This window comes from Pseudopodoces humilis, chromosome 3 (genome assembly GCF_049639895.1).
Source record: "Pseudopodoces humilis isolate 2021_Gansu_Grassland_sample_001 chromosome 3, ASM4963989v1, whole genome shotgun sequence".
Classification (NCBI taxonomy): domain Eukaryota; kingdom Metazoa; phylum Chordata; class Aves; order Passeriformes; family Paridae; genus Pseudopodoces; species Pseudopodoces humilis.
The window spans coordinates 4,541,247-4,569,236 of record NC_142202.1 but is presented as its reverse complement, the minus strand read 5'-3'; the positions used below and the strand labels follow the sequence as shown (position 1 = coordinate 4,569,236).

At 42.2% G+C, this 27,990-nt stretch overlaps 1 protein-coding gene across 6 annotated transcripts in view; it reads right to left on the bottom strand.

The window, feature by feature from the left end:
• The window catches only part of PLCB1 (phospholipase C beta 1), a 369,472-nt gene that overhangs the window by 61,437 nt on the left and 280,045 nt on the right, over positions 1 to 27,990 (bottom strand). For all 6 annotated transcript variants that reach the window (XM_088052361.1, XM_088052362.1, XM_088052364.1 and 3 more), the window contains 14 exons: positions 27,564 to 27,741; positions 21,815 to 21,885; positions 21,153 to 21,249; positions 17,455 to 17,539; positions 16,237 to 16,361; positions 15,806 to 15,960; positions 13,905 to 14,069; positions 12,691 to 12,790; positions 10,589 to 10,693; positions 9,983 to 10,092; positions 5,496 to 5,628; positions 4,635 to 4,688; positions 3,903 to 4,122; positions 609 to 789 (listed from right to left, as the gene is read on the bottom strand). In XM_088052361.1, coding sequence (XP_087908487.1) covers positions 609 to 789; positions 3,903 to 4,122; positions 4,635 to 4,688; positions 5,496 to 5,628; positions 9,983 to 10,092; positions 10,589 to 10,693; positions 12,691 to 12,790; positions 13,905 to 14,069; positions 15,806 to 15,960; positions 16,237 to 16,361; positions 17,455 to 17,539; positions 21,153 to 21,249; positions 21,815 to 21,885; positions 27,564 to 27,741 — 1,779 coding nt within the window. The remainder of the gene's footprint in view (positions 1 to 608; positions 790 to 3,902; positions 4,123 to 4,634; positions 4,689 to 5,495; positions 5,629 to 9,982; positions 10,093 to 10,588; positions 10,694 to 12,690; positions 12,791 to 13,904; positions 14,070 to 15,805; positions 15,961 to 16,236; positions 16,362 to 17,454; positions 17,540 to 21,152; positions 21,250 to 21,814; positions 21,886 to 27,563; positions 27,742 to 27,990) is intronic.

The window sequence follows — 27,990 nt, the reverse complement described above, 5'->3', positions numbered from 1 at the left end:
AAAAATGTTCATTTCTGCCTACAAACATCCATTAGCATCAGCTTCCATCTGCCCAAGCTCCTCTATTCCAGCTCAGAGGGCCTATGATCCTGCTGTAGTTGTCAGCCAAACTCCAGCTGTAAAAACAAAGCTGACTTGGACCAACGAATGCAAAATATTTCTTTACCATATACAGAATATGTCCTGCATCCCCTTAAAGCACTCATCTGCCACAGGAACACTCTTTGGCACAACCTCTGTCCTGGGGAAAGTTTGAAATTTTCATGGTGTTTCAATTTATTTTCTGGCTAATCCTGACCCCTTGTGTGTTGCAGGTTTGAAAAAGTGGCAGAACAAAATAGGAACATCATCCAAAAGCTGCAGTAAAACCAGAGTTACGTAACCAGAGGTGGCAAGAATCCTGTTCCCTTTGTGGCTTCCACCCAAAGCCTTCCAAGCTGTTGGAAGTGTTAGTGACAAAGTGACACAACAGCCCCTCGAAGCTGCAGCAGAACACAGGCAAGTGAAGCTCTGGAAGGGACTCCAAGAAGAAGGAAGCCCCTGTAAATGAGAATTTGTCCCAGTGCTGTCAGTGCTCACTCACCCTGAGCTCGACACCACAAACCTACCAGCTTGATGTGCTCCCGTTTCTGGTACTTCTCACTGTAATACTGCTCCTGCCTGAGGTTCAGCAGCTGCTGCTGCTGCTTCTCCTTCAGCTCCACCAGCTTCTGGGTCATCTCGGAGTCCAGAGCAGCCAGCTCCTGCTCAATGGTGGAAGAGCTGTGGTCGGGGCTGCTCGTCTCAGACCTGCAAGGACACAGCACCCCCCAAGGGGTCTCAGTCACCAGAACCTACACACTGCCTTTATTTATTTAAATTTGCCTTTTTAAGTCAGATATTAATAAGTAATCCATTTCTAAGTTCTTCAGCACCACACACAGAGCAAGAAGTGATTTTAGCCCTAGTAAGCTCAATAATTTAATGACAAAGGAATTATTAATAATTTATTTATGGGATGGCTACAGCTTTTAAACCTCATTTCACTGACCCACCAGGGTGGTGTCAACCAGACTTAGTATGAGTGAGCTACAAAAGCAACTGCCAAGATTTCCCATGAACAGATGCTCATGGACCTTGTTTATCCACTTCCACACACAACTTGAACTTCAAAGCTGCAGAGCCTTCAACAGAAAGGGTGAATGCCGAGTATTTGGGAAACTGAGTCATCCTTGCACGCACTCAGCAATAAATTTATAAGCTTAACGTTACATCTCCATTTACCAAATACTTCACGTGGCAGGAACATCCCTTTATTTGGTGTTTTCTCCCCCCTGCAGGAAATGCCATGCATAGCACACACAGCAAAGTGCTCCATGGGCTGCTGACTTCAGACACCAGTGGGGAGCAAACCTCAGACAGGCAACTCCCAGGAGGAAAACACAATAAGGAAGCTAAAAAGCAACACTAAGGAACTGTTTGGGTCTGTTTTACTCTTCCTTAAGACAGAAGGAAGGATAGATGTGACCGTGAAAGGAGATATGATGACACTAAACCTCCCAAGAGAAAAATAGGCAGCAAACCCAGTATCACTCTCAGGCCAGCACTAAACCAAACCCAAGGAAAATACATTAAAAAAATAAGATTATGCTGTGTCCCTGCTCTGCTGCTGTGTTTACTGCCATGCTCAGGTGCTAAATCAGTTGCCTGGGAAACGTCAGAACAGCGCAGGAGATGGACAAAACAACAAAACCTTGAACAGGGAGGGCTGACACAGGGAGAAAAATGAGTTTGCTCCTCAGAAATGTGCCGAGATTACAATGCAGAGAACTGGCTCTGCCTTTCTTCTCTCTCCCAGGTTCAAGTGTGCAGCTGCTGTCACTTAGAGTTACTTCACCTGAAAAAATGTGATCCTGCTTTCATCCGTCCGAGGACACAAATCCCAAGGTAGCCTCCTTTTATTTCTTGTATTTTTATTGTATTTGAATATTCTGCTTAAGAGGTTAAGTGGTGTCAGTGTGATGGGTGAGGGTAAATTAAACATTACAGAGCCAGAAGACAGCATTAATGAATATTACAGTCAGCATATTATGCCATTACACAACATGTATTTTAAAGCTGACATTTCTCTTGCATTTCTGGAAAAAATGAAATCAGGCCTATTTCTAAACACTGGCTAAAATCCTGGCTGTTTTTTATGGGACATGATCATTAAAGAAACTTCAGAGCAACACCAACAAAACACTTGTGCATGTGTATAAATAAATATTTCAAACTTCCTGTAGACAATGGCTTTACTGAATCTTGGCTTAATTTTAGACAAGGGCATAAAGCAGAGATTGCTCCTGACCAGAGACAACACATTTTTATGGCCATCTGATACAGGGACTCCTGTGAAGTCGTGATTTATACTTTGCAGTTACAGGCAAATAGTGTCAGCAATAATTTAAGCTGATAAAATCCCCTTTCTCCTTGGGATGCAGTGCTCTGTTAGAAGTCTGCTGTTTGAGATAATAGGTACTTGCAAGCTTGAAAATCCCTGAAAACATATTCATGACTTTTTTAAAATTTAACCTCCAGACTTGTCTGCATCTGCACATAAAGCTTCACATCTGTGACGCCACTGTGGCAGCTCCACGTAGGAGACTGCAGGGTTTTACTGCCTGACATCATCAGTGGTTTGCAGTCAGATCACAACACAGTAAAAAAACCTCAAATCCCTTTTTGCTCAAAAACAAATGAGTCATTTTATTTATTCAGCTTGATTTTCTGCTTAAATGTGAATAGGAGGAAAGACAGAAATGTGCTGTTGTTTTGCCTGCCACTGTCTGTCACACACTTTGGTGATGGAAAACACTGCAGATAAAATATCCCTGTGCTTGCAGTTGACAGCCAGTCATTAAAGGGAGTTTGTTACAGAACCTGGAAGCCTGAAAACTGGCAACAGTGAAAGTCAGCAGAACACAGATATATTGTGAGTGTCAACCTATTATTAAGCTCAATGACATTCTGTCATCAGGAAAGCAGAAATGAATAAGCTCCTGCCCAGGGACAAGTTATGGCCTGAGTCCCAGTCACTTACATTTAGAGGTACCATCAACAAGGTTGGCAGCCAGAGCAGGCTTGCAGTTTTTTTTTCGGACCATCTTCTACCAAAAAGTAATTTTTTTTAAAAAAAGTTCATTCACTATCATCATATTGAAGAACTGCAGCTACATCAATTTCTTGTAAAAGTTAAGAGGATAAGCTTTTGTGCTTATCTAGTTACTTTAAAAAATAAATGATGTAAGACAAAAAGGATGCACCAATGGAAGAAATCAAAGTTCAGTTGCAAGATTATCTGACATGGATTGGCTCTGTGTGTGTATATGCTTTGCAGGAGTTATGAATTGATCTTTATTAACCTACAGTTCCTTACATTAAAAACAAGGCAATAACTGTGGAAAGCTTAGCAAGAATTCACTGTAGCCTTTGCATTTCAAACTGATAAAAAGAAATAATAAATAAATAAAAATAAATAAATAATAAATAAATAATATCAAAATTGTTTCAGGACAGAGAAAGAGACAGGGTGGTACAAGACTTGGAAAGAGAAAGCACAGAAGAGGTGTTCATGCAGAGGCAAAGCCAGGCAATCATAAAGGGATCCCCAAGGGGTCTGGATCAATCATCATTCAAGCAGAAGTCAGATGTTTATAATCTCCAGGTGCTTCTTTCCCCTAATTCTACATCTGATGCCTTCTACTGTGGACTGAGTTTTTCCAAGGCTCTAACTCAGAGCCAATGCTCTCATCCCCCATTAACCTGCTGATTTTGATTTTTTTCTGTGCTCTGTCACCTCCATATGATTTCTCTAGTGTAAAAGAAGGCCCGAGTAAAGGTCTCCAGCAGCACACTGATGAGGCAGGCTGTGTTTCACCCACCTTTTCTTGCTGTCCCTTTTTGCAGTTTTCTCTAGCACTGCTCTCCGCCGCAGGTAGTCGTTCTGGATCTCGTTGTACTTTGCCGTGTGCTCTTTGATAAGGTCGGTGGTTTTCTTGTGGTGCCTCTTCACCAGGTCCTTCATTTCCTTGTAGTGCTTCTTCTGAAGTTTAACAAAGGATTTCTGTTGTTTTAGCTCCTCAATGGTCTGTGCTTCCACTTCTGCAATGATAACAACAAAAGCCTCTTCAATTATCCAGCAGTGCAGGATTTCAGTCAGAGGAGCCAGGGATTGCCATGAGCAGGAATGAAACAAAGCCTGCTTGTTTACTGTGGGTAAAGGAAATGTGGCATGAACTGAGTAGTGTTACCTGAAATAAGCTAACTGGATTGAAAGCACTGGGATAAAACGGTTCCACTCTTATTCACTACATTCAGAACAAATTTAGCTTCTGTTCTCACAATAATGCTGCTCTTTTTCCTGTGTTAGATGGTAACTTGGTACTTGTGAAACGACAACAATTTCAACAATTCCCTGCTGGCACCCATCCCATGAAATTGGCACAAACATTGCTTACTTCAAACCTGAGGAAGAGCACTTGGCTTGCACATTTTCCAGGAGTTACTGCAGTTCTAATTACTGCAAGAAATGCTGGATGGCCTGTTTTATAAAAAAGATGTTTTTCTTGACAAAAAGCTTATCATTCATGCAGTGTAACCTGTGTAATTGTTACCTGTGAGGACACTCTGGATAAGATCTTCTGTCTTTGCAGGTGCTTTCACGGAACCTAGAGGTAAAAGAGATGTTTAATTCTAATTCTTTTAAAAGAACAGCCCTGACTGTGCTGCTTGACTGAGTGTTACGCAGGACACACCCTGACATGGGCAGTTATTAATCACTAGAGAAAATACATCTTTGGAGCAGGAGAGGAGCAACATGGGAAACATCAGCCCTCTGGCCCAACACAGAAAGGTGACCTTCCAAAAACCCACCTGAGCTGTGTTGTTTTACTGATAAGGAGGATTGAACTCCCTGATACCACTCACACGAGTCACATGAGTGGAATTAGGCTGACAGTACAACTACATTACATGTTATGATGTCACTGCAAAATCCCTGCACACAGGATGAATCCAGCTCCTTGGAAGTCAGTCAGATCCTTGCCTATAGAGTCATAAAATTATAAAAATTGTGTTTTACAAACATTTGCTTTAGGAGGTGTGTCAATACAAGAAGAGCCTAAGACTGTTCTGTGTGTGGAGTAAGATGTCACTACGTGCATGAATTAGGTAGAGTTGTAAAAACAGTTCCAAGAGATTTCTGCATTTGCAACAACAACAAAAAGCCCCAGGATGTTTTCTTGCTTGTAATGAATTTTAGTTTCACCACTAATGCTACTGTTAAGTAGAAGATATTTGGAGCAGAGAAAAGTGATGGGAAAATTTCTGCATCTTTTAGACAAAACAAACACACACAACTTCCCACCTTTGTTCTTTAAACACAAAGCACTTGAAAAAATATTATCCAGACATATTTTTAAAAGATGGGGCTTTTTTTTTTCCTTTCCCTTTCTTCTGTTGCTTGTATTTTTTACCTGGTGCTGGCTGGCTGTGGACAACCTGAGTTGCTGGTTTCGGTGTGAGGGAGGCAGTGAAATTTACCCCATTTTCTGCTGGTGTTGGCCTGGGTTCATTGTTAGCTTCAGATGGTGCATCCCCATGGTCAATCTGAAATCACATGATAATTCACGTTATTCTTCCCAATTAACAGATTAAATCTATTTGCAGGTCCAGTTTAGCCTGGTTCTTAAATGTAAAATTCTGCAGATGTTGTATCTAAAAATCATTCTAAAATAAAACAACAGAAGAAGACATCCTCAAGAGCTGTGGTAACCCAGGTGGCTCATTTGTGCAGGGTAAATTTCAAGAAGAAATGGAGCACATATTATTCTGAAAAAAGTATTTTAAGCAGATATAACTCATCAGGGACATTTTTCAGTACAATTTATATTAGCTGCACCAGATGTGAAGGCTGTATTTCATTGAAGAGCCATAAAATCTTTCTAGAAATACCTTAGGTGCTGGCAGGAGAATGCTCCTCCAATCCCTGCTGTGAACAAAACGTGTACACGAGATTACTTTTAAATTTCATAGATGCACACAGCACTATCATTATTCACCATTCTCACAAAACAGGAACATCCTTCTGACTCCCAAGATCTTAGATTCTTGTAACTACACTCCAAGGATAATGTATAAACAGTACCTCCATTCTGCTGCATGAACACATCTGTGGTATCCAAATATTTAAGCATTTTCCACAATCTTTTCCTTCTCTCCAGTCTCCTAAAGGCTCAGGCTTGCAGCGTGCACTGTACTACACAGTGAACATCTGAAATTGTCCCTGTGACCATCAGGTTTTAAGCAGACACCTGGCACTCAGCAAACAGAAGGTCATTCAAAGCAATTTTTATTTTGAAATGGCCAGGCCCTGCTTCCTGCTGTCCCTGCGAGGGGCCCGTTGCCATGGTGTCTCAGGGAAGTTTTGGATTTGTTCCTTCAGCTGCTTCCATCTCCTTCTTTGATGGTAATCACATTACATGCAGAGGCAGGATACCACAGATGGGTTTTTTTTTGCCCTGTGATTACTCCACACTTGCAAAATATCAGCCTGTGCTGCATCAATAGAGGCGAAATAGATTTTGATCCAACTGTTTTGTGCTGCTCCTGCTGCTGCTTCCTTCAGCCTGGCCCTGACACTACACTGTAAATTGCAAAACAATTCCTGTCTCAACAGCCTCATTCCTACCAGAATTACAGGAGAGAAATACTGTAGGCAGAAACATGATGCAATTGAAAACCGGTGCCAACAACTTCATTTATATCAAGCAGGAATGACTGCAATAAAATATGGAAAAACCTCATTTAGCCAACATTTGTAACAGAGGAACAATGTGACAGGTAAAAGCTGCAGCTGTGACACACGCAGATGTGGTTATCCTTGCAGTTCTCCTCAGGCTGCAGTTCATTAGTTTAATAAAAACAATGTTTGCTAGACAGATCATCAACATTTAATACAAATAAAGCCAGAATTCCCAACTTCTGGCAGTTCTGTGCCTCATTGCATGGGAAGTGGGTATTATCTTCTTTTGAGACCTGGTTTTTATGTGCTGTGAAATGCTGCATCACAGCTTGTTGAGGTACTATTAATATAACCTGTCAGTTTGGGACATAAAACATCTGTTTTCAGAAACTGAAGCAGAAATGTGAGACAGGATCACAAAGTGAATAAGGAATAATTTTCACTACATCAAGCAATCTAATCTCATCTCATTAAAAACCACTTTCTCTTCCCATAATTTGTCACACTATGCCAAAAGAATGCTAAAATAAACATGATTTTTCCTTTTAAAAAAAAAGGATTTTTCCTTTTAGGCTGTTTTAAAAACATGATGTAATCCAGCCTTCTAATTTACAGTTTTAATATTCACATAAACTACTTTCTATTTCACATTGCCATGTCTCTTGCAATACAGTGCATTTACTAAGTAGAGAGATCCATACCCACAGAGGAATCTAGATGGTCTATTTTTATTTCTACAGAGAAAAGGAGCTACTTTCAGTCTGGGATTAGTTCTTACCAAGGAATTCTCTGCAAATTCCTTTGGATTGTTCCTCCTGTCGGTAAAGGACACTTGGCAGGGGAAGAGAGGACAACCTTCACTACCTGTATGCTCCTAGAGATTTACAAGGTGTTCATTGAAAGGTCCAAAACTCACACTGCAGACATTCCATTCCCCAAAAAGAACCCTTCTCAGGCCAGGCTGGAGAGCAAGAACTGACCAAGAAAAGTAAAGGTAGGAACTCCTGTCATATTTATGATGGCAACTTTGTAAATAAATTCAGAAAAGATGCTGGAACCTCAGTCAGTTCTTCAGCATTCTTTGTTTATGTGATTACACTGACCATTACCATTAACAGATAAGGTCTTGTGAAGACTGAAGAAAGGTTGATTTATTTGGTTAAAACTATTCACTATTGGGTAGCTTATTTCACTGTTGTTCTGTGACAAGACTGTGGAACTTCCTACAGAGGTCGAGTTGAAACTTCTACAGCAAGGAAAGCAAAGCAAAAACCTCTCAGTTTTCTTCTGACAGCTGCTCAGATCAAAAATGTGTGTGAGAGAAAGGAAAGAGGTGTAGGGAATGGAATCTGTGCTAGGAGGCAGATCAGCTTTGCACACAATCAATTATAGTGTGTAAGCTTGAAACTGGGCATTGGAAATGTGAATCCAGGTGCAATCAGGTGCTCATTTCTGGCAAACACACTTGGGTTTGTTCAGCTGTGTTGCCACTGAATGTACCTGCAATTATTAATTGGTGTGATTGGTGTGGGCCAATAAAAATGAAGAAAACAGACTGACAGATTAGGAAAATATTGTCAGCACAAAACATGGTCAGGGAATTCAAGCTTTCCAAGTGCAGACTGAAATACCTTACCCAAAAAGTGCTTTTAAAATAGAAGGTGACTGTGGTGAATTCAGATTGACACTGACAGTGGCAGTTTTGTCCCTGTTCCTTGGTGCTGCAGCTAACTCAATACGCATTTTTAGCAAACAGACCATAATCACTACAGTTTTCTTTTACAAAGTATTTCTGTGCTTCTCCAAAGCAACCACTTTTATCCTGCGAGCTTCCAAGCTCCTTGACAGTCACCTCTCCTACTTCCATTTGCTGTAGAAGACACTCTAAGACAAGAATTTTTCTAACAAATAAGCCTGTATATACCAGGAAAATCTGTAGTTTTTCAAAAGTAAAAATGACCTCTAAGGTATTTAAAGGATTATGTTAAAAAAAGGCTTTGCTATTAATATAGAATCTCATGTGTAGCGTGTCCTAGATAGATGTCTAAGATACTATTGAGCATTTCACAGTGTCCTCATTCAGCAGAACTTGTGACACTGCACAAAGAGTAAATTGTTGGCTACTGAATCTGGTCTGCTTTGGGAATGTATTCTTGGTTACAAAATCTAGTTCAGCAAGGTTTTGCACATCTGAGAGTTGCAGCAGGCAGGCACCAGAGCAGAGGACAGTTTAGGATTAAAAAGCATTTCTCTGTCTTTGCTAGAGACTGTGCTGAGAGCCTTTTGATCACTTGGTGTGCACAACACCTGGCACAGCCACCTGTGACAGATCAAGCTGATATTGTCAAACACTGCTAGAAGTGACAGTGACAGTGTCTGGAACTGAGAGACTGAATGTTTGAACATGCAGAGTCCATCAGAAACCACAGCTGAGCTCTCAATTATACTCAGCACAACATCTGTGCATTTGGGTGCATAACACCTTCAATTATACAGAAAAAAGGGTTCACAGGGTAGTCTGCAGATAATCATATATATCCAGACACCTAACAACTAAAATTGTGGCTCCCATAGCTTTCAGCTGAGCTACAAGACGCCTGACTATTTATTTACTCCATGGTCTCCTCCCTCTTCATTTTTCTTTCTAACATCTATAAAGGATCAGTTGAACTCCAGAGACCCCTTCCCACCTAAAATATTGTATGATTACCCTGTGTCTCTTTAGGACATGTTTGCCCACAGAGAATCTACAGTAATCTGAGATACACAAATGTTTCTCAGCAGAATGACCTCTCCAGAGACAGCCTGAAATTCTCTGCAATTTGTAGTATTTTCAGGAAAAACTCCTGACACATAGCTGTCTTTTTTTGCAAGGGGAACCAGCAGCACACTGGAAAACAATGGGCATTGACTCACAAAGATTTCAGTAGCTCCAGAGCAAAACTGCAGAGAACACAAATAAAACAGTTTCTCATTTCTTTACCTCCGAACATCAACCTGCTCAGTGCACACCACGCTGCTTTTAGTGACACCGCACTGACAGTGAAATGCTGCTTGGGGTGTCCTGTGCCCCAACCTCCCTCAGAGTGAGATGTTTACAGGTGTTCACATAATCAACACTTATAATTTCCAGGGATTTTCAGAATTTGTCTTTCTAAGCTAAGTAGGTGCTTTTAAATAGTGTAGCATGATGTCCAGAGACTCAGAGACCTCCCTTACCTCTTTCTTGACCTCTTCCTCATCTTCCAGAGTCAGCGCAGCCAGCTGCTTAGCTCTCTGCTCCATCAGGTTTACATATCTGATTGGATTGGATAAGGCCTCAATCACATCTAGGAACAAGGCAAACACTTCAGTTTCAAAGCCCTGATGTTACGGCTCCAGCACTCAGGTTTTAAGAAAGAGGCATAATAGTGTTTTTGCCTGAAAATGGTCTTTCACTGCATGGCATTTAACCTTACTCCTGTTTAGAGCCAATGCCAAAACAGTTCTCACCCTTGAGCATGGCACTTTATCTAGGAAACAATTACATCCTCGTGTGTCCTGCAGGCAAAGTTTCATTTGTGTGCCAACAGCAAGTACCTGAGGCTTTTCCTCCTTTGGAATCTGCTGAAAATAAGAGTTGGCCCTAATGCTAAGCCTCAGGCAAGGTGCCGTAAATCAGGCCATCTCCTAGGAGTGAGGAGACACAATGATCCACCAGATGCAGACCTTTGCTCACAGGACTGTTATCCCAGCCTAGGAAATCATCCACACCCCATGCATTTTGTGTTTCAATTAACCTTTATATTCCCCAGCAAGAAAATTACCTGTATAATACCGAGTTACCTGCATAAGTGTCAGGTACATAGTCTTTGACCTCGATGTACACAAAGAGAGCTGGCAGTGTCAAAGGCTGGTTCCTCTCATTCCTCAGGCAGATGTAGTGATAGCCTGCAAAATGAGGAACAAGCAGTTCACATAACAAATCCTTCCACAGGCATGTCCAATGCATCTCTGCTATCATTTGTTACTTATAGTGTGGCTCCCACTGAGTAAGAAGCTCCAGGGACTTCTGGGAGTTAAAGGTTTACCTGAAGGGTTGCAGGGTTAAGTGTACAAACTACTGGAAAGGCATCTGGCACTGCAGTTTAAAATGAAATCTTCTGTTTATTCTTACATATGTGACTAATGCTAAAAATGGCAATTTATTTCAATTTTTCATGCATTCTGTTTTAGTACCTACGTCTGGATTTTTTTAGTTTAGTACATCTTATTATATTTTCAAAAGTGAGCCTGGTAGTACCCAGCAATCTGAACAGCCAAAGTAAACTGAGATGTAGCAGCCCATCCACACACAGCATCTGATTGTAAAAATATACAATGTGGCATGATGGCCACAGAGCATGTTTGTGTGTATAAATCCTATTGTGTGAGCATCCTTATGAATACATCTGTAAAAAGAGAGATTCTAGATTGTTTTGAAAGCTTGATGTCCAAACTTTGACCACCTTGTGGCACTGAGTGTCATGTCGAGTTTGTGAGCCACACGTGTGAGAGGTGTCGGGATCCAAGTCAGGAGCAGAATGCATTTATCTGGGGGAATCCTCACCTGGCTGATGTAAGCAACTCTCTCTGCAGGTAATGGCTAAATCCTTGAGTTGGGAATAGAGGCAAGTCTGTGTATTTATGTGACAGCATGATATAACTTCCAATAACATCTCAGAAAAGAGAGAAATTACATATTACAAAGGGTTCTTAGTTCTCTCAACTTCCCCCAGCAAGTTTTCAGCATGGACACAAACTCAGACCAACAGGCTGCTCTCCATCACATACTGCAAAGTGATGATTTCTGGAGCCAAAAGGACAGAGAATGGGTTTGTGGCGAACAGTTCTGGTAAGATTTCACTTACCAGAAGAGGGAAATCCTTCCCACCCCACTTCTCCTCTCCAGTCACCACCTACCTTCCTCTGGCACTCAGCAGATCCTCCAGGAAACAAGCTGCATCCATTAAGCCAGCAGAAAATGCAGCTGGCATAAAAAAGGTGTCTGCTGGATTGATAAATTGTTTGCTCATGAAAAAGCGTGGAGATTCTTCCTCAGGAATGATTTGGCCAACTGTCAGATACAGGACATGTGAGTTTTGTGCTGGATAAGGCACAGGGTAGTTACAGATACTCTTCTTTTTCCAGTGAGTAAAGCTGGGAGCACGTTCATGGCCCATATGCTTGCCCTAATTCAGTTTCCTCCCCTCACTGGAAAATCTGGCACTGAATTTGAACACTTCCCGTGCTCAAACTGCCAATGCCACTGCATCTTTCTGAAACAGGATCTCTAACAAGTCTCTGGCTTGGAAAATGTGGCCAGAGTTGTCACACAAGGTAATTTTCATTTAAGTGGCCACTAATGATAGTAGAAATCATGTGATTTAGAAGAGGCAAATAATTATAGTTTTCTTTTAATTTTCAGCAATGAGGATGAAAGTAATTTTGGATTGAAGGTATTGCAGAGATGTAACAGCTGGCAGATAGGTCAGTCTTTCATGTGTGCAGAAATTACATTGAGAGGAGCAGGTTTTGCTTTAATTCCCAGCCACGTCCCATTCTCACAAAGATGACATCAAAATTGGCTGCTGCTGTCTCTCTTTCTTCTTAAAAGTGTGCAGTTGCAGATTTTAGCTTAAACCTGTGGGCATGAAAGTGGGGCACTGGAGATAAGGAAGTGCCAGCTATGCCTCCAATGCTTTAATTCCATTGGCTTTCCTGGATGGTTAAAAATTTAAATTTTGGATGAAATATGGCATTTTTGTTTTTCAAACCCGAGACAGATTATTCAAGTCCTCAGTTGATATGAGGCTGCTGAGTGGCTGCTGGTTTAGAGCAGTTGAGATTCTGCCTTGCTGTCTCTTTTCACCACACAATGTTTGCCTGGATGGGGAAAAAGGTTTTACCTGGTCGAATTGCCGAGACTGGCAATATCCGATGGCCAATGAATTTCCCTCCTTCTTCATACACTGCTAACCTTAAACAGGCCAGGGAAGGCAAAACCACCTGCAAGACAATATTGTTGCATTATTAACTTTCAGCTCTGAATGAAGCAGCTCCTTCCATAGGTTGCACAGAACACATGCTAAAATTTATCACTCATTGAAAGAAAAAAAAAAAGCAACAAGAAGAGCTTCTCTGGTTTATTTTCAACCTACTAAAAATAGTAGCCTGTGCTTCTCTGAGCACAGGGCCAGTCAGGCACAATCATTAACTAAATAGCGAAACCAAGTACACTAATTAGAAGTTCATTACAGAAGAAAAATGCTAGTGATGTTTCCAAACTTAAGCTCTGGCAGGCTGCCAAAGGAAAGCCATTCACAAGGCCAAATATTCAGAGAAAAGAGCACTGCTGCAAGTACCAAGTGTCTAAACATCATTGTGAGCTACTCTTGCTGAGAGAAATCTGAAAGAAACTGTTTTACAAGCACCTGGACTCAGGATACACTTAACCAAGGTGCTCAGAGAGCAAAACCCAGAGGTTCTGTTTAAATATTGGCTGCAGGTACATTGCAAAGTGCAATAAAACTTTCCCACTGCATGGTGCTCAGTGTTTGCTGCCACCTTAGGAGTTTAGAGAATTGAGTCTGGGTAATACTGCATGAGCAGCTCAGAAGTTTGAGTCTCATCTCCTCTCATGGGATTTGTGTCTTCATCACTTGGGCAATGACTTTATAGGCCAATCTAGTGGCTAGCAGGGCCAGCAGATTGCTCTGGCTGTGCCAGCTCAGCCAGCCAGGCTGCTGGAGGTGCATTCCCATTGTCCTGCTCCCAGGTTCCCAGGAGGGCTGCTCAGCCAGGGCACATTGCCATGGCCATGGCACTGAACTGCTGCTGGGATCTGTGCCTGCTGCACATTCCATCCACACGGCTGCTGCTTCCAGCTGTGCCACCAAAACAACCGAGGGAACTTCAGGCTCGCTTCTTTTAGCAGCAGCTGCCACAGCTGGAGCAAAGTTCAGCAAAAGCTCAGCAAAAGCAGCTGAACTATGAAATAACTATTCAGAATGTCTTTTCCTGCTTTCTAACGAGTGCAAACCTTCAGTAAGCTGTGGAAAGACCCCACTGGACAGGGAGAAAAGAAAGCACAATTCCTTTTTGGGAAGCAAGTTACACTGACCTTCTTAAACACTATGGCTTCCTCTTCCCAAACTGGATTCACTGCGTTGCCTTGAGAGGTCTTGGTTTTTAGAGCTTTCCTCCTGGTATCCACTGGCAGGCCAAACATGTCCACTTCCACATAGGTACCGACTTTTTTATCAGAAAGAAACTGACCTGAAATTATCTAAAGCCAAAGAACAAAGGAGCATCGTTAGAGATTGCTGTGGTGGATTAGGAAATTAGTGGCTGTAATGCAGATGCATAGTTCTCATTAATGAGCAGACAGTGGGCATTTAAAATAAAACCAAAACAACAATAAACCCACAAGAAACAGAAAAAAAAACCCCAACAATATTTAACTGCAGACACAGAAAAACAAATTGTGAGGCCTGATTTCCTGTGACCCTGTGGTCCTCAAGTCCCCTATGAGCAATAATGTGGTTGAGATCATGCTGCTGCCCTTCCCTGAGCAGGAATACTCATTTGGATCTCTTCCTCAGTCAGTATGCCTATTTCATGAGAACTCTTAAGTTCTATCTAGTCTCAACAACAGGCTCAAAAATGCTTGAAAAAACAGAGGTTTAAGTGGCAGAGAAATTATATATATGCTTTTAGTTGTGAGGGAGAAAACCATCTTAAAAGTTTCTATTCTAATAAAGGCTCTTCGCAGAGGAGTTTTAGTAAGAAAATAAAATTGTAAAATAGTTGATCTTTCCCAGTTCTTATTTTTAACAGGCAGCACAACTCTTGGCTTGAAAAAGTGAAAGAAAGGTCTGCAATTGTTCAGAAAGCTGAAGAGACACAGGAGTGTGCAGTGGTGTCACCATACCTTAACAAATTGAGGCTTGCCTAAAGCAAATCTTAATCCAGTGCCAGCTCTGCCTGTGTGTGACACTGTGACCAGCAGAGCCCTCCCTGAGCAGGCAGAGGCAGCTGCCTTCTGCCAGCTGTCTCCTGACTCCCGTTAAAAAGCTGTGCATCTCCTAAGAGCTGCTGAATGACTTCCACCTCCATTTGCTCTAATTGCAGAAGAAAGTGCCTCTAAACCCACAGGAGTGGCCTGAAAGCTGCCATGATTGCAGGTCACCACAAAAGGTCACCCCACACATCCTCTTCTGTTACTTTGTGTATCACCAGATTGTTCCTTTATCCACATCCCTCCCAGCATGGCTCTGCTGCACTTCTGCCTGCAGCCTGAGAGGAAATACTTGTTCTCCCTCAGTGAAAACAGGAGGATATTTTGCAGATGGACTTTATAATAAAGAGGCTGTTCAAATGGATGAGTCCATTAAAGGAGTAGCAGGACTCCAGAAAGTTTATGGTTTTATAGCTGGAGATACAGCAAGTGAATTTGTCCCCCTGTCACAGCCAATGCCATCTATCCCCTTAAACACTTATGCAGGTAATTCCCCATCTGCAGATTCCTGGCAGTCCCTGAACTTCATTAGAGGTCCTTAAAAAGGAACAAGGAAAAACAACTTGGCAATGAATTGCAGCTGACATTTATGGTTCCACAGTTCTGCTGGAGAACTTTCAGAAAACCAGACAAATTTATTTATACTAAGCATGTAGTGTTCTAGCTATTCCAGTCCAACCTTCCACTTCACAACAGCATGTTTTAAATCCAGCCTTTTGTTTCTAAAAACACAGCCAAACTGCTCCTAAATCCATTCACTTCCCAGTTCTGTGATTGCATAATTACTTCTATAGCAAAGAATACATAAAATAAAAATATATTGATTTTTCCTACAATGCGAAATGCGAGGCAGAATTTAAAAATTAAATGTGCTCTGTGAAATTAAATTAATTTTATTTTATTGGCTTACTATAGTAATTTTCTAGGCCACTGCACCACAGAAATATAAATATATCCATGCTCTGGCATTGCCATGAGAGCACTTCGATCAGCTAGAGACGTACCTTGACAGACAGAGTGTTGGCTACTATTCCATCCACTATTCCTTCAGTAAATGGATCAAAGTGCTTGTCTGGCCTTCTCATGAATTCTGGCTTTAACCTGTACCCACTTTTGCCATTGTACTCGTACATTCCCATGTTTATTTGCATAGACAAATCTGGATGTTAAAAAAATTGGTAAGAGTTATTTTATAATCATATATAAGATAATCATTTCAAAGCAATAAAATGTTTAAAAATAACTGTAATTTCATACTGACTGTAACAGAAGCACTACAAGCCTGGGTTAAACATTTTAATTAAAATCTCTATAGTATCCATTAATCTCTACAATAATTTTTGGCAAATAAAACCATTCCTACCAATGCATCAGCAACTCTGTCAGAGAAGTGGACACGTAGAGCTTTCCAAAGGCAGAGAACAGCAGGACTTACCTACGGTTTGGAAGTTGAGGGCGACCATCTGGCAGCCAGCATTCCAGAAGACTTGTGGCATGTAGTTGGAAGAGTCTACTCGTGTTCCCTTTGGGTAAATCCGGCTCAGCTGCATTTTGTTGTATCTGAACAGTGAGTAGTTAAGGTAGAGAACATGTGACAAAAATCACCTGGCAAGTGAGAAGTGCAGCTGCAGGGTTAAATGCAGGTAATTCTTTACAGAATTGCAACGGGTTCCTCACTGGATTTCTGGCAACCATCATGCTTCCAGATGTCCACAGTCTTGTAGGATAAATAAATATGATAAATATGGGGCAATTAAAGGTGCTGCTTCTTCCTGCATAGAGTGCACAGAAAAAGCAAGGAAAGAGCACAGGCAAATGCATTAGGAAGGTCATATTAATAAAATCCCATTTATCTTTATGGTTCCTACTTTGGGACTTTCCTAGGATGACATTTACAGAGGCCAGTTGGTTGTAAACACTGAATCTTCCTCTGCTGCAGGGAGAGGTGATCAGTTAAAAAGTGCTTTTCTGGAATGAGATTAGAATTGGCCTCTACATGGACAGAAATGACAAGTGTACACATCTTATGGTTGAGTCTACAAATCTCTGAGATGAGAATGTGCTGCAGGCAATCTTTGGAAGGATTTTTCCATTAATCTCCTTTCAGGCATTGTTTTATCTGTTTATCTATTTTACCTCATTCATTCTTAACTGCAACCATGAGGAGAGATATTGAGAAACATCAAAAAGCCTAACCAGAATGTTCTTTAGCTTTTCTATAGAAGTTATAAAAATTCAAAAAAATTAAGAAATTGTGCGGCAAGAAATCAGTAGAGGTATGATGGGAAAGTGAGCACTGTCATGTGACTTTGCAAAAAAGTCAGCCACATTTTGACAATTTCCTCCCCATAATTCTTACCACTCCATACAGGATGACAAATTCAACAATCAGAATACAAAGAATTAGGTCTTCAATATGCCACTTATGCCTATTCCCTCAAGTCCTAGCCCACAGCACAAGGACTCATGCCAGTTTTTAAATTAGCTCATCAGAACTCAGGCCAATTAATCCATTTAGAAAGACAGTCAAATCTACAAATTTCATTTGGGTTCCCTATTTCCCCAGCTCCTGTCTCTGAATTCCAATAAAGCTCTGTATCAGATCTCAGATATAGAAAGACTTAGGAAGCCACTTTCTGAAAGTCAAGGATACTCCACAAATTCCACAGGAGACTTTGTAAGTTGCTCAAGTCCTTTGGTTTCCACAAAGGAAGACATTTCAAAGCTTTTGTTGCGTTCTGCAGGTTTAGAGGGGAGATAAAACCGGTGACAGGTTAGAGCATGAACTCGTGTGGTTTAGTCCCAGTCCCCATATCCCACCTACGGTTCACCAGCTCTTTTCACCCTGATCCCAAGGAATTTACACATGGCTTTACTGACAGCAGTGACCCTGCTCTGCACACACTCAGCTCCATCTGCACTCACATTAGCACTGCCCAAATTAAGAGCACTGGTGCTGCCCCAGGTTGAAGCTGGACCAGCTGCAGGTCCAGCAAAACACCAGGTGGATGTACATGTGAGGGTGAGCCCAGAGATCACACCTGTGACACAGAGGTGCTGCAGCAGCTTGCTGTGAGCATGGCTGGATCTCTGGCTTGTCTTTGCAGGCTGATGTGAAGGCTGGGAGCCACTTGGAGCTGTGATGACTGATGTCCATTTCAGATTAAAGTGAGCAGTGCTGTGCCTGCAGTGACTCTCGGTACATCAGAGGCCAGGTCACAGCTGTCAAAGCCATGAAACACCACGATCCAACCATCCCTGAAGGTGCACTCCTGTGTCCCAGCAGGGATTCACACCTAATCCCCAACCAGTATCAGGCTTTTATGATCTATTTAATTTGGTCAAACTTTCTGATCTGCCAGTGGTGAACAGCTCCTCCTCCACGTCTGAGCCACTAGGAGTAAACATGAATTTGTGCATCACTTGTCACTCACCTTTGCCTGATGTGGGCACGGCCTTTCAGTGCACCCAGGCATCAGGATGCAGCAGAGAGCCTAAGTCAGGGCCCTGCTAGCTTCAGTAGCCTCACTGCTGCTCAGAGGTAAGGATTTCTGTAAACTAACAGCCTCCCACCTCATCCCCATCAGCCGTGTGCCTGCCTAGAAGGGCCACAGCTCTGGACGTCAGATCCATGAACTCGCTCAGCACTGATCTGTTTAAAAATGAGGGGATCAGTGCCTGGGTTGGAGCAGGATCTCTCCAGCCTCACCACTTTATTGAAAGCAAACAGTAAGGCAGAGAAAAGGCCTGGCCTCCCCCAGTTTAGAAATGATTGTAATTGTGCTGCAGCAATCCAGGGACAGCCAGGAGGCAGGGCTGGCCAGCTCCCTAAAATCAAACTGCAAAGCTGCAGGGGAGGGACAGAACTGAACAAAAGCACAGAGGAGCAGGACAGAAACAGGTGGGCACTGTCCTCATAGGGAGCCAAAAAGGAAACAGTGGATCCAAGAAAATCAGGAACAGGATTGTTTGGGCCACTGTGAGAGGAAAATGTGCTGCCAGCCTGGGAACTACAAACCATTCTCAGCCCATGCTGAAGAGTCAGAGGATGAACATGGGTTTCCAAAAGTAATTCAGTGCCTCTAGGAGAGCTGAGACTCACCCTTTATGGTGGTCCCTATTTCTAATCAGCAACCATCATGCCACTGCTATTATTCACAGCTGTTATCTCCTAATGGTAAAAAATTCCTGTTATTCACTAAAAGCTGCTCTCCAACCACTCCCTCTTCCTTTCTAAAACACAATATACTTTCTTTCTCCAGCTGGCTCACCTCCATCTCAGCTTCTCATAAAGACACTGAGATTATTCTTATTCCATCTACCCCTCTACTGGGGTATGGCATAGCACTAGCAACACGCATATACTGGTTTTATCCTATTTAGAATGTAGCCTCTAGAATTTCTGGAAGTAATAAACTCTTATTTCTCAGCCTTGTCTTTAAGTAGAGCATCTGTAGGAAACCAGAGATGGTAGCTGTTAAAGGATTTGGTTACCAATCATCCAGAGCTTAATCAGACTCGTAATTAAAATAAGAACAATTATTTCCTTGTAGTATCTGGAGATGATTAAGCGACCTGCCCTTTGAAGAAAAGACTGCAGGAGAGACATTTCTCTCTCGTGATACATTACACTGTGCTATCTTACCAGGAGCAAATTACTGCAGAGTGAACAAATAACTCATTGAAAACTGTCTGAAAAACATGGAAAAACACAGTTACAGCTACTTGCTGCCAGAAAAGAGGGAACCTTTCTAGTGAGGGCAATCAGGGCACTGGTACAGACCCACTTCTATTCAATATTTCTGTTACCAACTTGGATGCAAGACCAGAAAATGCACTTTTAAAATGTGTGAATGACAGAAGCAGTGAGGCACTGTTATCACTCCAGAGGTCTGGATCACAAATCCAAACAAACTCTGAATAAAAAATAATAAATTAGAAAAGTGCTGTAACAACTATTAAACTGTATAAAAGACAAGTATGGATCTCTACACTTAGGAAAGTGAGGTCAAGTGAACAAAAGTAAAATTTTTGGTAAACAGCTGGATAGATAGCAAACTGAAAATCAATTCTCATTAATCCCTTCTTTATTCAGCTCATTTAATGAAGATCCAGCAGCGAGTCCAGGCCAAGACTGAGACCAGAACACCTAAGTCGTTCTTTAGCCAGCCAGCAGCATTTACCACTTAGGGCCATATTTATCACAGAATGGTTTTTTTTGACACAAATGCCAAAAATTTAATTCCTTAATAATACAAGTTCACTGAAACTGTATTATTGATCAAAAGTCACATCAGAATTTAGGAGAAAAATCCAGACAGCAGCAGATCTTTACAAAAAAACAAAACTCAGAAAGGCAAAGGCATGTGAACAGAGGAAAAAAACCCTACATGAGACAATTTTCTAACAGCTGCATCAACTTGTAGTGCTAGGATTCACATGGCTTCCTTTCCAGAAGGCACATCTCCTTCCCACCGTGTTCTTGTAACTCTCATTAGAGCTGGAGGAGATTATAAACACCCAAAGGGACACTACCACAGGGAACAAGCACAGCTCCCTGCATGATTCTGTGACTGCTCATGTGTAGTATCTGTATAAATACCCACATACAAATGAACAGTTGGGAACTTCTGACATGTTTATTATTCATCACAAGTAAATGCCAAATCTTGTATAGAGACATGGACTTAGGCAACAATTACCTGTCCTCTGCCAAGGACACCACAAATCTGGAATAAATTAAAATGCTGTACACTTCTTTAACTAAAAAGCTCCAAAAGCACATTAAAACCTGTCAAAACAAAGTGAAAAAGGGCAGGCAAACAGTGGGGGGGTTTCATCAAGGAAAGCAGAGATGTTGCAGTGTTTACTGAGGATGCCACTGAGTGCATTCCTAGCAAGGCATCTTCTGTAAAAGCCAGCAGGGGGTGAAATTATGGCCCTTTCTTTACAAGCACAGAGGCAGGAAAGTGAATATGCATGTGGGGAAGGGCAGACTCTGCTTCCCCTGTATCTTTTATAAAAGTACTAGAGGCAAAATAAAAGCAGGAATATTTATGACCACCTTTCTCAAACTGCTTAAGTTACTCTTCAGTCACGGACAACAAAGACAATGTAAGCACAAAACTTTCAAAACTGTTTTTGAAATGTCAGCATGTTTACTGCTGATGAAGTTGGATATTTAGACTAAAAGAGATTTCAAAACACAAATGGATTTATTTGGCTGGGTACCAAGGGAACATTTTCTGTCTGTGCTCCTGTATCTAATTGAGAGGAAGCCAAGCAGCATTTCTGCAGAACTCTGCCAAACACTTGGCAGGTAATTTTAAGTATAAGATGTTTCTTACTTACTTTTTGATACTTCAAATGACTCAAACTTCACAGGCTGAATGTAGTTTACCAAGTTAGACATCTCTTCTGTGGCCATAGCCTCACTTCCAGCAGTACCCTGGGGAAGAGAAGGGAAAACGCTGCAGTTTGGTCTGTCCATCAGAGGCCACAAATGCCAAAGCCCGGTTTTCTATCAGTTGTAGTGTCTTTCACTGCCCTTGGCTAGAGAAGGCAATGCTTCATGTAGGCAATGTCACACAGGAAAGAACAAAATGGGCTGGAAGATGTAAATGTTTACATTAAACTCATGCTCCATTCATTCTTTTTACGTGGCTCCAGGAAGGGCCTGCATTACCTCTACCCATGCACAGTGCTGAGCACATGTATCTGTTTTTGATGCCAATTCTTTCTTCCAACAATGCTAAATGCAACACAGGCAGCTGCCTAAAACAGATCTGCTGTGGTGCTATTTATTCTTAATCCTGAGAAAATAAAAGTAGAAATAAACAGAGCAAAGATGTGTTTCCAAACCAACCAACAACCATCCTGAAAAAGCTGGTGCCGTGCTGCCCGGTGCTCTGCCTCCCTTTCTCCACTGGATGGCAGCTCCACTCCTGCTAACGAGCACCAACCCGCAGCTACTGGAGCCAACCCAATCCCCAAAAACACATCTCCACCCTTACTTCATCCATCGACGACTTCTTACAGTCATCGTCATAGTCATCATCATCGTCGCTCTCCATCTCTGCTTCTCCTGAAAAGTTTCAAGCAGAAGATAATGACTGGCTGAGGCAACAGTTACCACTAGCAGTGACAAATTCAAGAAAGATGTGCAAGTAGCACTGCACTGTACATGTGCTTTTTGTCACAGCACCAATCAAACACTGCTCTCCAGGGACTCATCTGTCTTCGGCATTGATTTAAGTTCTTATTGCCCAACCGAACAAGAATTCTTCCTCTGCAGCTGCCTGATGCTTGTTCTTTGGCAATCAGTGCTGAGAGGAGTGCAGTGTGCTCAGTGTGGGGGTAGAGTTCCACAGACTGCTCTGAGATGTTCCTGAGGCTGGGACACGGCACCAGAGTGTGAAGATGTGAGTTCAAACTCAGCTGTGGCAGGGTCCATGCAGGACCAGGGAATGCCTCACCCACTCTGGGAAGCAGCAGCCTGCACGGGGTGAAGAAATCGGGATGGAAGTCAATGGGCTTCCGCTGTGCTGTGCTACTGAGGGCTGCTCAGCAGAATCCATCTGTCCTGGGCATGTCACAGCCCCTGCACTGAGGCAGCACAGCTGGGAGGGTCTGGCACAGGAGCTCACACCAATTCCCTTGGCAGAACACTTTGGGGTGCCTGTCAGGCCCTGGAGCAGAGCTGAGCTGCACCAGCTGAGGGCAGTGCGAACCAAACAATGCCAGGAGATGCCTAAGGCTCATCCTTTCCCTGAAAACTCAGAGTAAATGGGACCAAATAAAACCCATTTATTGCCTCGCTCCCAATTGCAGTGCACTCATTAAATTTCCATGGGAAAGACGTAAATTTTTTAAAGTTAATTAACGAAGGCCTCCCCTTGCCTTCAAAATGTTTTGATTGGTTGCATCAGAAATTAAACCATTAAGGAATATCAAGTTTATATTTTCTTTAGAAACTCCTCCTGTGGGCCTGGCTGTCATAAAGTGTACCCTGCGCATCTTAAAACTCTGGAACGGAAGATTTACTTATGAAGATTTACTTATCCTGCAGTCACCTATCCACACCTGTAAGAGTGACAGCTCTCCCTGACGATTTTATTCCACAAACCTTCCAGCTTTCTTCAGCAGCAGCAGCACAAAAATCTAACTACTATGCAGCATTCCCAAATTCTGCAGAGCATGGTAACTGATTCTCTGTTGCTCCTGTCTATCTGGGGCCCAATCCCAAGCCCACTGAGGCAATAAAGAAACTCCTCTTTGCTCCAGCAGGCCTCAATCTGGCCCAGTGGGCCCCTTCTGAGCACACGAGTGTGCCTTTCACAACCCAACGATGACTACCCAGCCTGTGCTTCCTTCCAGATGCAGATGTCGAAATGTCAGGCTTTTATTCATCAACACATTTCTTCCTGAACGTTTCATTGAAGAAAATAACATGATTGCTCAACAGGCTCAAGGGATGGCTCAGGGAGGCTCAGCACAACGCAGAGAGCCAACAAAGCTCTCACTGGATTTGTACTGACAATCTTTGGATGGGGAGTTCTCAATTGATTTAACCAGACTGGCAAAATAACCCTTTGCACAGAACACTAAGAGGGGGAGGTGGGCAGATTTTGGCCAGCTTGAACTTCTGAGATAAGAGGTACACAATAGCCTGTTCTTGCTGGAAGTGTGCAGAGAGGAAAGTACACAATGCACGGTTGTGTTCATTTCTTTAAAAACATTTAACACAAATACTCCCAAGGAGATCAAATCTCATTTTCAAGTTCTGCATCAGACAGCAAAACCAGGACAAGTAACACACAGGACTGCCAGCATGGAATCAAAAAGAGTGTTCCAGGAGGTATGGTACATCTGCACTGCCTTTCCCCCAGCAGCACGGCCCAGTGCTCACACCCAGCCCTCTCTCCCTGATTGATGGCACCAACACAAAGGCACTCTGAGGGTGTCTAAGGGACAATTAGCTGTAATACCATCATTACTATCTGCATTCAGATGGGACTGCAAACCCAGGTCAGCACAGGACCTCTTCAGTGCTCACAAATACAGTGAAAATCGAGTCCTTCTCCAAGGAAGTCAAACAAAAGCCTGCCCATGGACAGAGGCAGACAGAAGAATACCAAGAAATTAGAGGATGCTGCTCCCTACCACAAGTTAGAACACAAATACTGCCAACCACTCACAGGCAGAAGGGCACAGGAAACTCAAGTGAAGTAACAGGGCAGGTTTAAGGATGTTTTCAAGGAGCTGGCCCTGGTGAGTGGAGAAGTGTGGAGGAGATAAAAAAGTGCTCCTTAGGAAAAATAAGGAAATAAGGAGAGGACAAAGGAGGCTGAACCCCAGCTGATGGATAGAGGGGTTCAACATGGTAATACTGTCTGGAGGATGATGAGGAGAGCTGGGAATGACAAGCCAAATCCCTGGGTCGAGGAAGCAGTGTGCTAAACATTATCCGTTCTCATCATCCTGACAGGTGCTGAGAGTACTAATAAAACCAAAGGTTAGACAGTGCTTGAAATTCAGAGGAATCTGGTAATCTATTTTCTCAGACCCCTTCAAAACAATGGCCAGGATGAATTATGAATGTGGTATTTGCTGGTGCAACTTGTTAAGTCTGCAACACCTAGGCAGCCACCAGCATCCTGGAGGGCAATCACCTTTTGGATTTTTTCCACTGTATATCAGCACTTGCTGATTTTTAAAAATGGAAAAATAAACTTTATTCAGTTTGATTAACTATTTTGCTTTGTAACAATGGGCCATCAGATGGCAACAGCAGCAGCTACATACACTGAGCCTAAAACCTTTTATCCCGTTTACTATTTAGGCATCAAGAAACCATGGAGCCAATTCCGCCCTCTCTCTGTCTTCCATGACTCCTTCATTGCAGTACCCACTGCTCTGACAAAACCATCATCCTATCAGCGAGAAACTAACAATTTGCTTATTTAACAATATTCAAATACTGCTCCATTAGGAAGTTTTAGCTCCTTTCAGTATGGGTCTGCTTTTGGAGCAATGCACATCCCTGCAGAACTGCCACTGCTCCCTCTGCACTGGGATAGAACTTCTTTGGAAATCTTGCTCGCTTACTTCTGTTCATTGGGCAAGACCAGCCAGGTTTAAAATGCTTGTTTACCAAAATTGCAATCTATCTTGCAAGGGTTATCTCAGAGATACTTCTTCTGCTTTGTCATCTTTGCTCTACCTTTAGAAAAAGTTTTTTCCACTGACATGTGTTGAAGTCACTTCCTACATCAGTTTCATGGGCATGCTGCAAGGCATCCTACAAAGCTCAGAACCCTTTCTTTAATTATTGCTACTATTTCACCAGCACTACACTTTTATATGGTCTTATAACACATCAAAAACATGGGTTTACTCGGGTTTAAATAGCCTCAAGCAGTGTAAGACACAGCGAATCTTGATATCAACTCCAGTATGAACTCCTACTTTTTTTTTTTTTTCACTGCTGTGAAAAAACTCATTTAGAATCTCCAGAAGGCTATATCAACACAACTTTCTCCTGGAGATCAGCAGAGATTCTGACAGGAGTTATACAACCCAATAGAGTAGTTTGAATAATATGTCCAAGTGGCTAAATGTATAGATTCTATTAAGGTTGGAGTACTGAAACACTTGATGTTGAGCAATGTTAACAATCAGGCTTCTGATTAATTGCATTACTCCAGAAAGAAATTGGTATTGGGTGTAGAGCAGCACGAGGCTTGCAAAGCTTCAGGATGACACACTGCCAATATGTGAGAAAAGGGGTGTCATGGTGACTCTTGGGCTCTGCCATGTGGAAACTCTTCACTACCACAATGTTCTTTTAAAATGGTGAATAATTTATTTCTAACTCTCCACAGACTTTCTAACTTTCCACAGAAAAACTGGCACCTGATTTACAGAAATGCTGCATTCTCATAGCTGTAAGCTGTAGCTGTAATCTCTGGAACTCTGAATACTTAAAAATTCAAAGTACTCTAGAAAAATGACATTTTGGGTGTTCCTTGTCAGTCATCCCTAAAGTGTTCTTAAGTTCTGTCAGATCTGTCTGTCCTTAGATAAAATTGGTTTAATATTACTGCACTTCCCACAGGTATCGTTCAGATAAATTCACTGCTGTTTGTCAGGAGCTCACAGGCAGCCTGGATACCCCCACAGAAACTCACTGAAGATCCTCTAGCTAGGATCAAGTATTGAATGACAGAGAGAGGAAAAATATTGACTAACTGCATTCTCAGAAAGAGGCACAAGCCCTAAAGGAGAAACAGAGGCTGACACGAGGACTACAAGCAATGTGTTTTGGCAGTCATGGATGAACCAAGTGACCACAGCAATTTTGCAGTCTCAGTTCCAGCATTTTCTAATTTGTAAGTGCTCATCTTCATATTCAGAGGCTGTTACAGAGGTGATACAGGCATAATAGTCACAGTTAATTTGTAAAATTACACACCCTATTATGGAACTGCCCCTTCTGCCTCACATTATCATCATTACCTTTATTCACAGCCTGGGTTTTTTCCTAGAAAATCTCCTAGAGAGGCTCCTGAAAGACAAAGTTGTTGCCCTCAGAAAGCCAAGGTTGTGTTCTCTGCCACTGTCCTCACCATGTGCTGATAACAAAAATGGAGAGTTAGGAGTGCAGGGCTGATTTCAAATGCTGGAAAGGATGCAGCTGGAACACACACTTCTTTTTCTCCTGCTTGGGATTTGTCTAAAGCAAATCAAGAAAATAGTATTAAGTCATCCCTGACACCAGGATGAATCGTCTTTTAAAATCCAAAGCATACTCCAAAGCATGCCCTTTTCATAGTTTCTTAAAAACAACAGTTGAAAACTCTTTCTTTGCTGCTAACAGGATAAACAATGTTATCCACAAATGAAGCAGGATTTCTTTCTTGTTAATTCAGCTTGGGGCAAACTGCCAGCATGAAAATTTTCAGCTCAGTTAATCAGAGTTTAGAAAAAACTACAAACAATGGGGAGAAGTTTTTAAATGGCAAATGGCAATGAACTTTTATTTTAGCAGAGCTTTCAATTTACTCTGTAAGTTTTCTACTGCTGTGGCATAAATGTCTGTGTTTATTAGAACACAAAATTTCAGTCTTGATAGGAGAAGAAATTCCAGTGCAGGGAACAGACACTGGGCTGGGAATCAGGATATAGAGACTTTATTATTTTTGCCTGTTTCCATCTCTAGAACAGAAGAACATCTTAAAGCACTTTAAATAGAGGTCCATGACATGTTCCCAGCTAATGCAGGACAACAACAGGTTGAGCCTTCCCTGCCTGAGGAGCAGGCATCTCATCCCTTTATCCTAAACCCTGAGGTACTGTAGAGGCTTTGCAGCTCTCATGGGCAATGGGTTCGGTCTCAAAGGACAACAAATAATGGCCGGCACAGCCCAGAGGCAACAGGGAAAAGGAAACATTTATATTTGATATTGGACTTGGGCACACAGGAAAGGCAGCCAAGGGTGGAGGAGTTGGCAGCTCCCTGTCCTTAATAAGCAGTGCAGAGAAACGTTAGCACACATCAGTGAGCCCTGGGTCATACCATGAGAATTCCTCAGCCATGAGCCCTCACAGAACAGAGCCCAGGATCAATAACACCTTAGTGTTGGTTCCTGCTGAGAAACCCACACTGGTGCACCTTTACCTCGCTAGGGTACTGCAAATGGACGGGATTGGAGCTGTAATTAAGCATTGAGGGAGAAGAATATCAGTAGATCCAAGTCCTACCTGCTCCAGGAGAGGAAGGCTCAAACATACTGGATGTATCACTGCAAGTGTTGGATGCTTGCTCCGACAGCTTCTTCTTTGCACTCCCATCTGCTGACTTATGAGACTTCTTCTTATTCTTCACCAGGATTTTGTACATTAAATCCATAGGGCTTGGGAGAGGAACCCCAGCTTCCAGCTTCCAGGAAGAAAGAGGAGAGATGCGTTAGACTGGCAGAGGAAACAAGCTCATGGCAGTTTCTTAGGGAGCACATGGTACAGGACAGTTCTGTAACCTCTGTAAGCCCTGTTAAAATGAAACAGATTTTGCACAAGAGGCAATGTCAACATTAAATGAAACAGGGCTACTGAGGGCACTTAAAAAGAAAAATGCTTTATGAAATGTCTGCAGTAATAACCAAAACAAGTAATAGCTCAGATACTATAG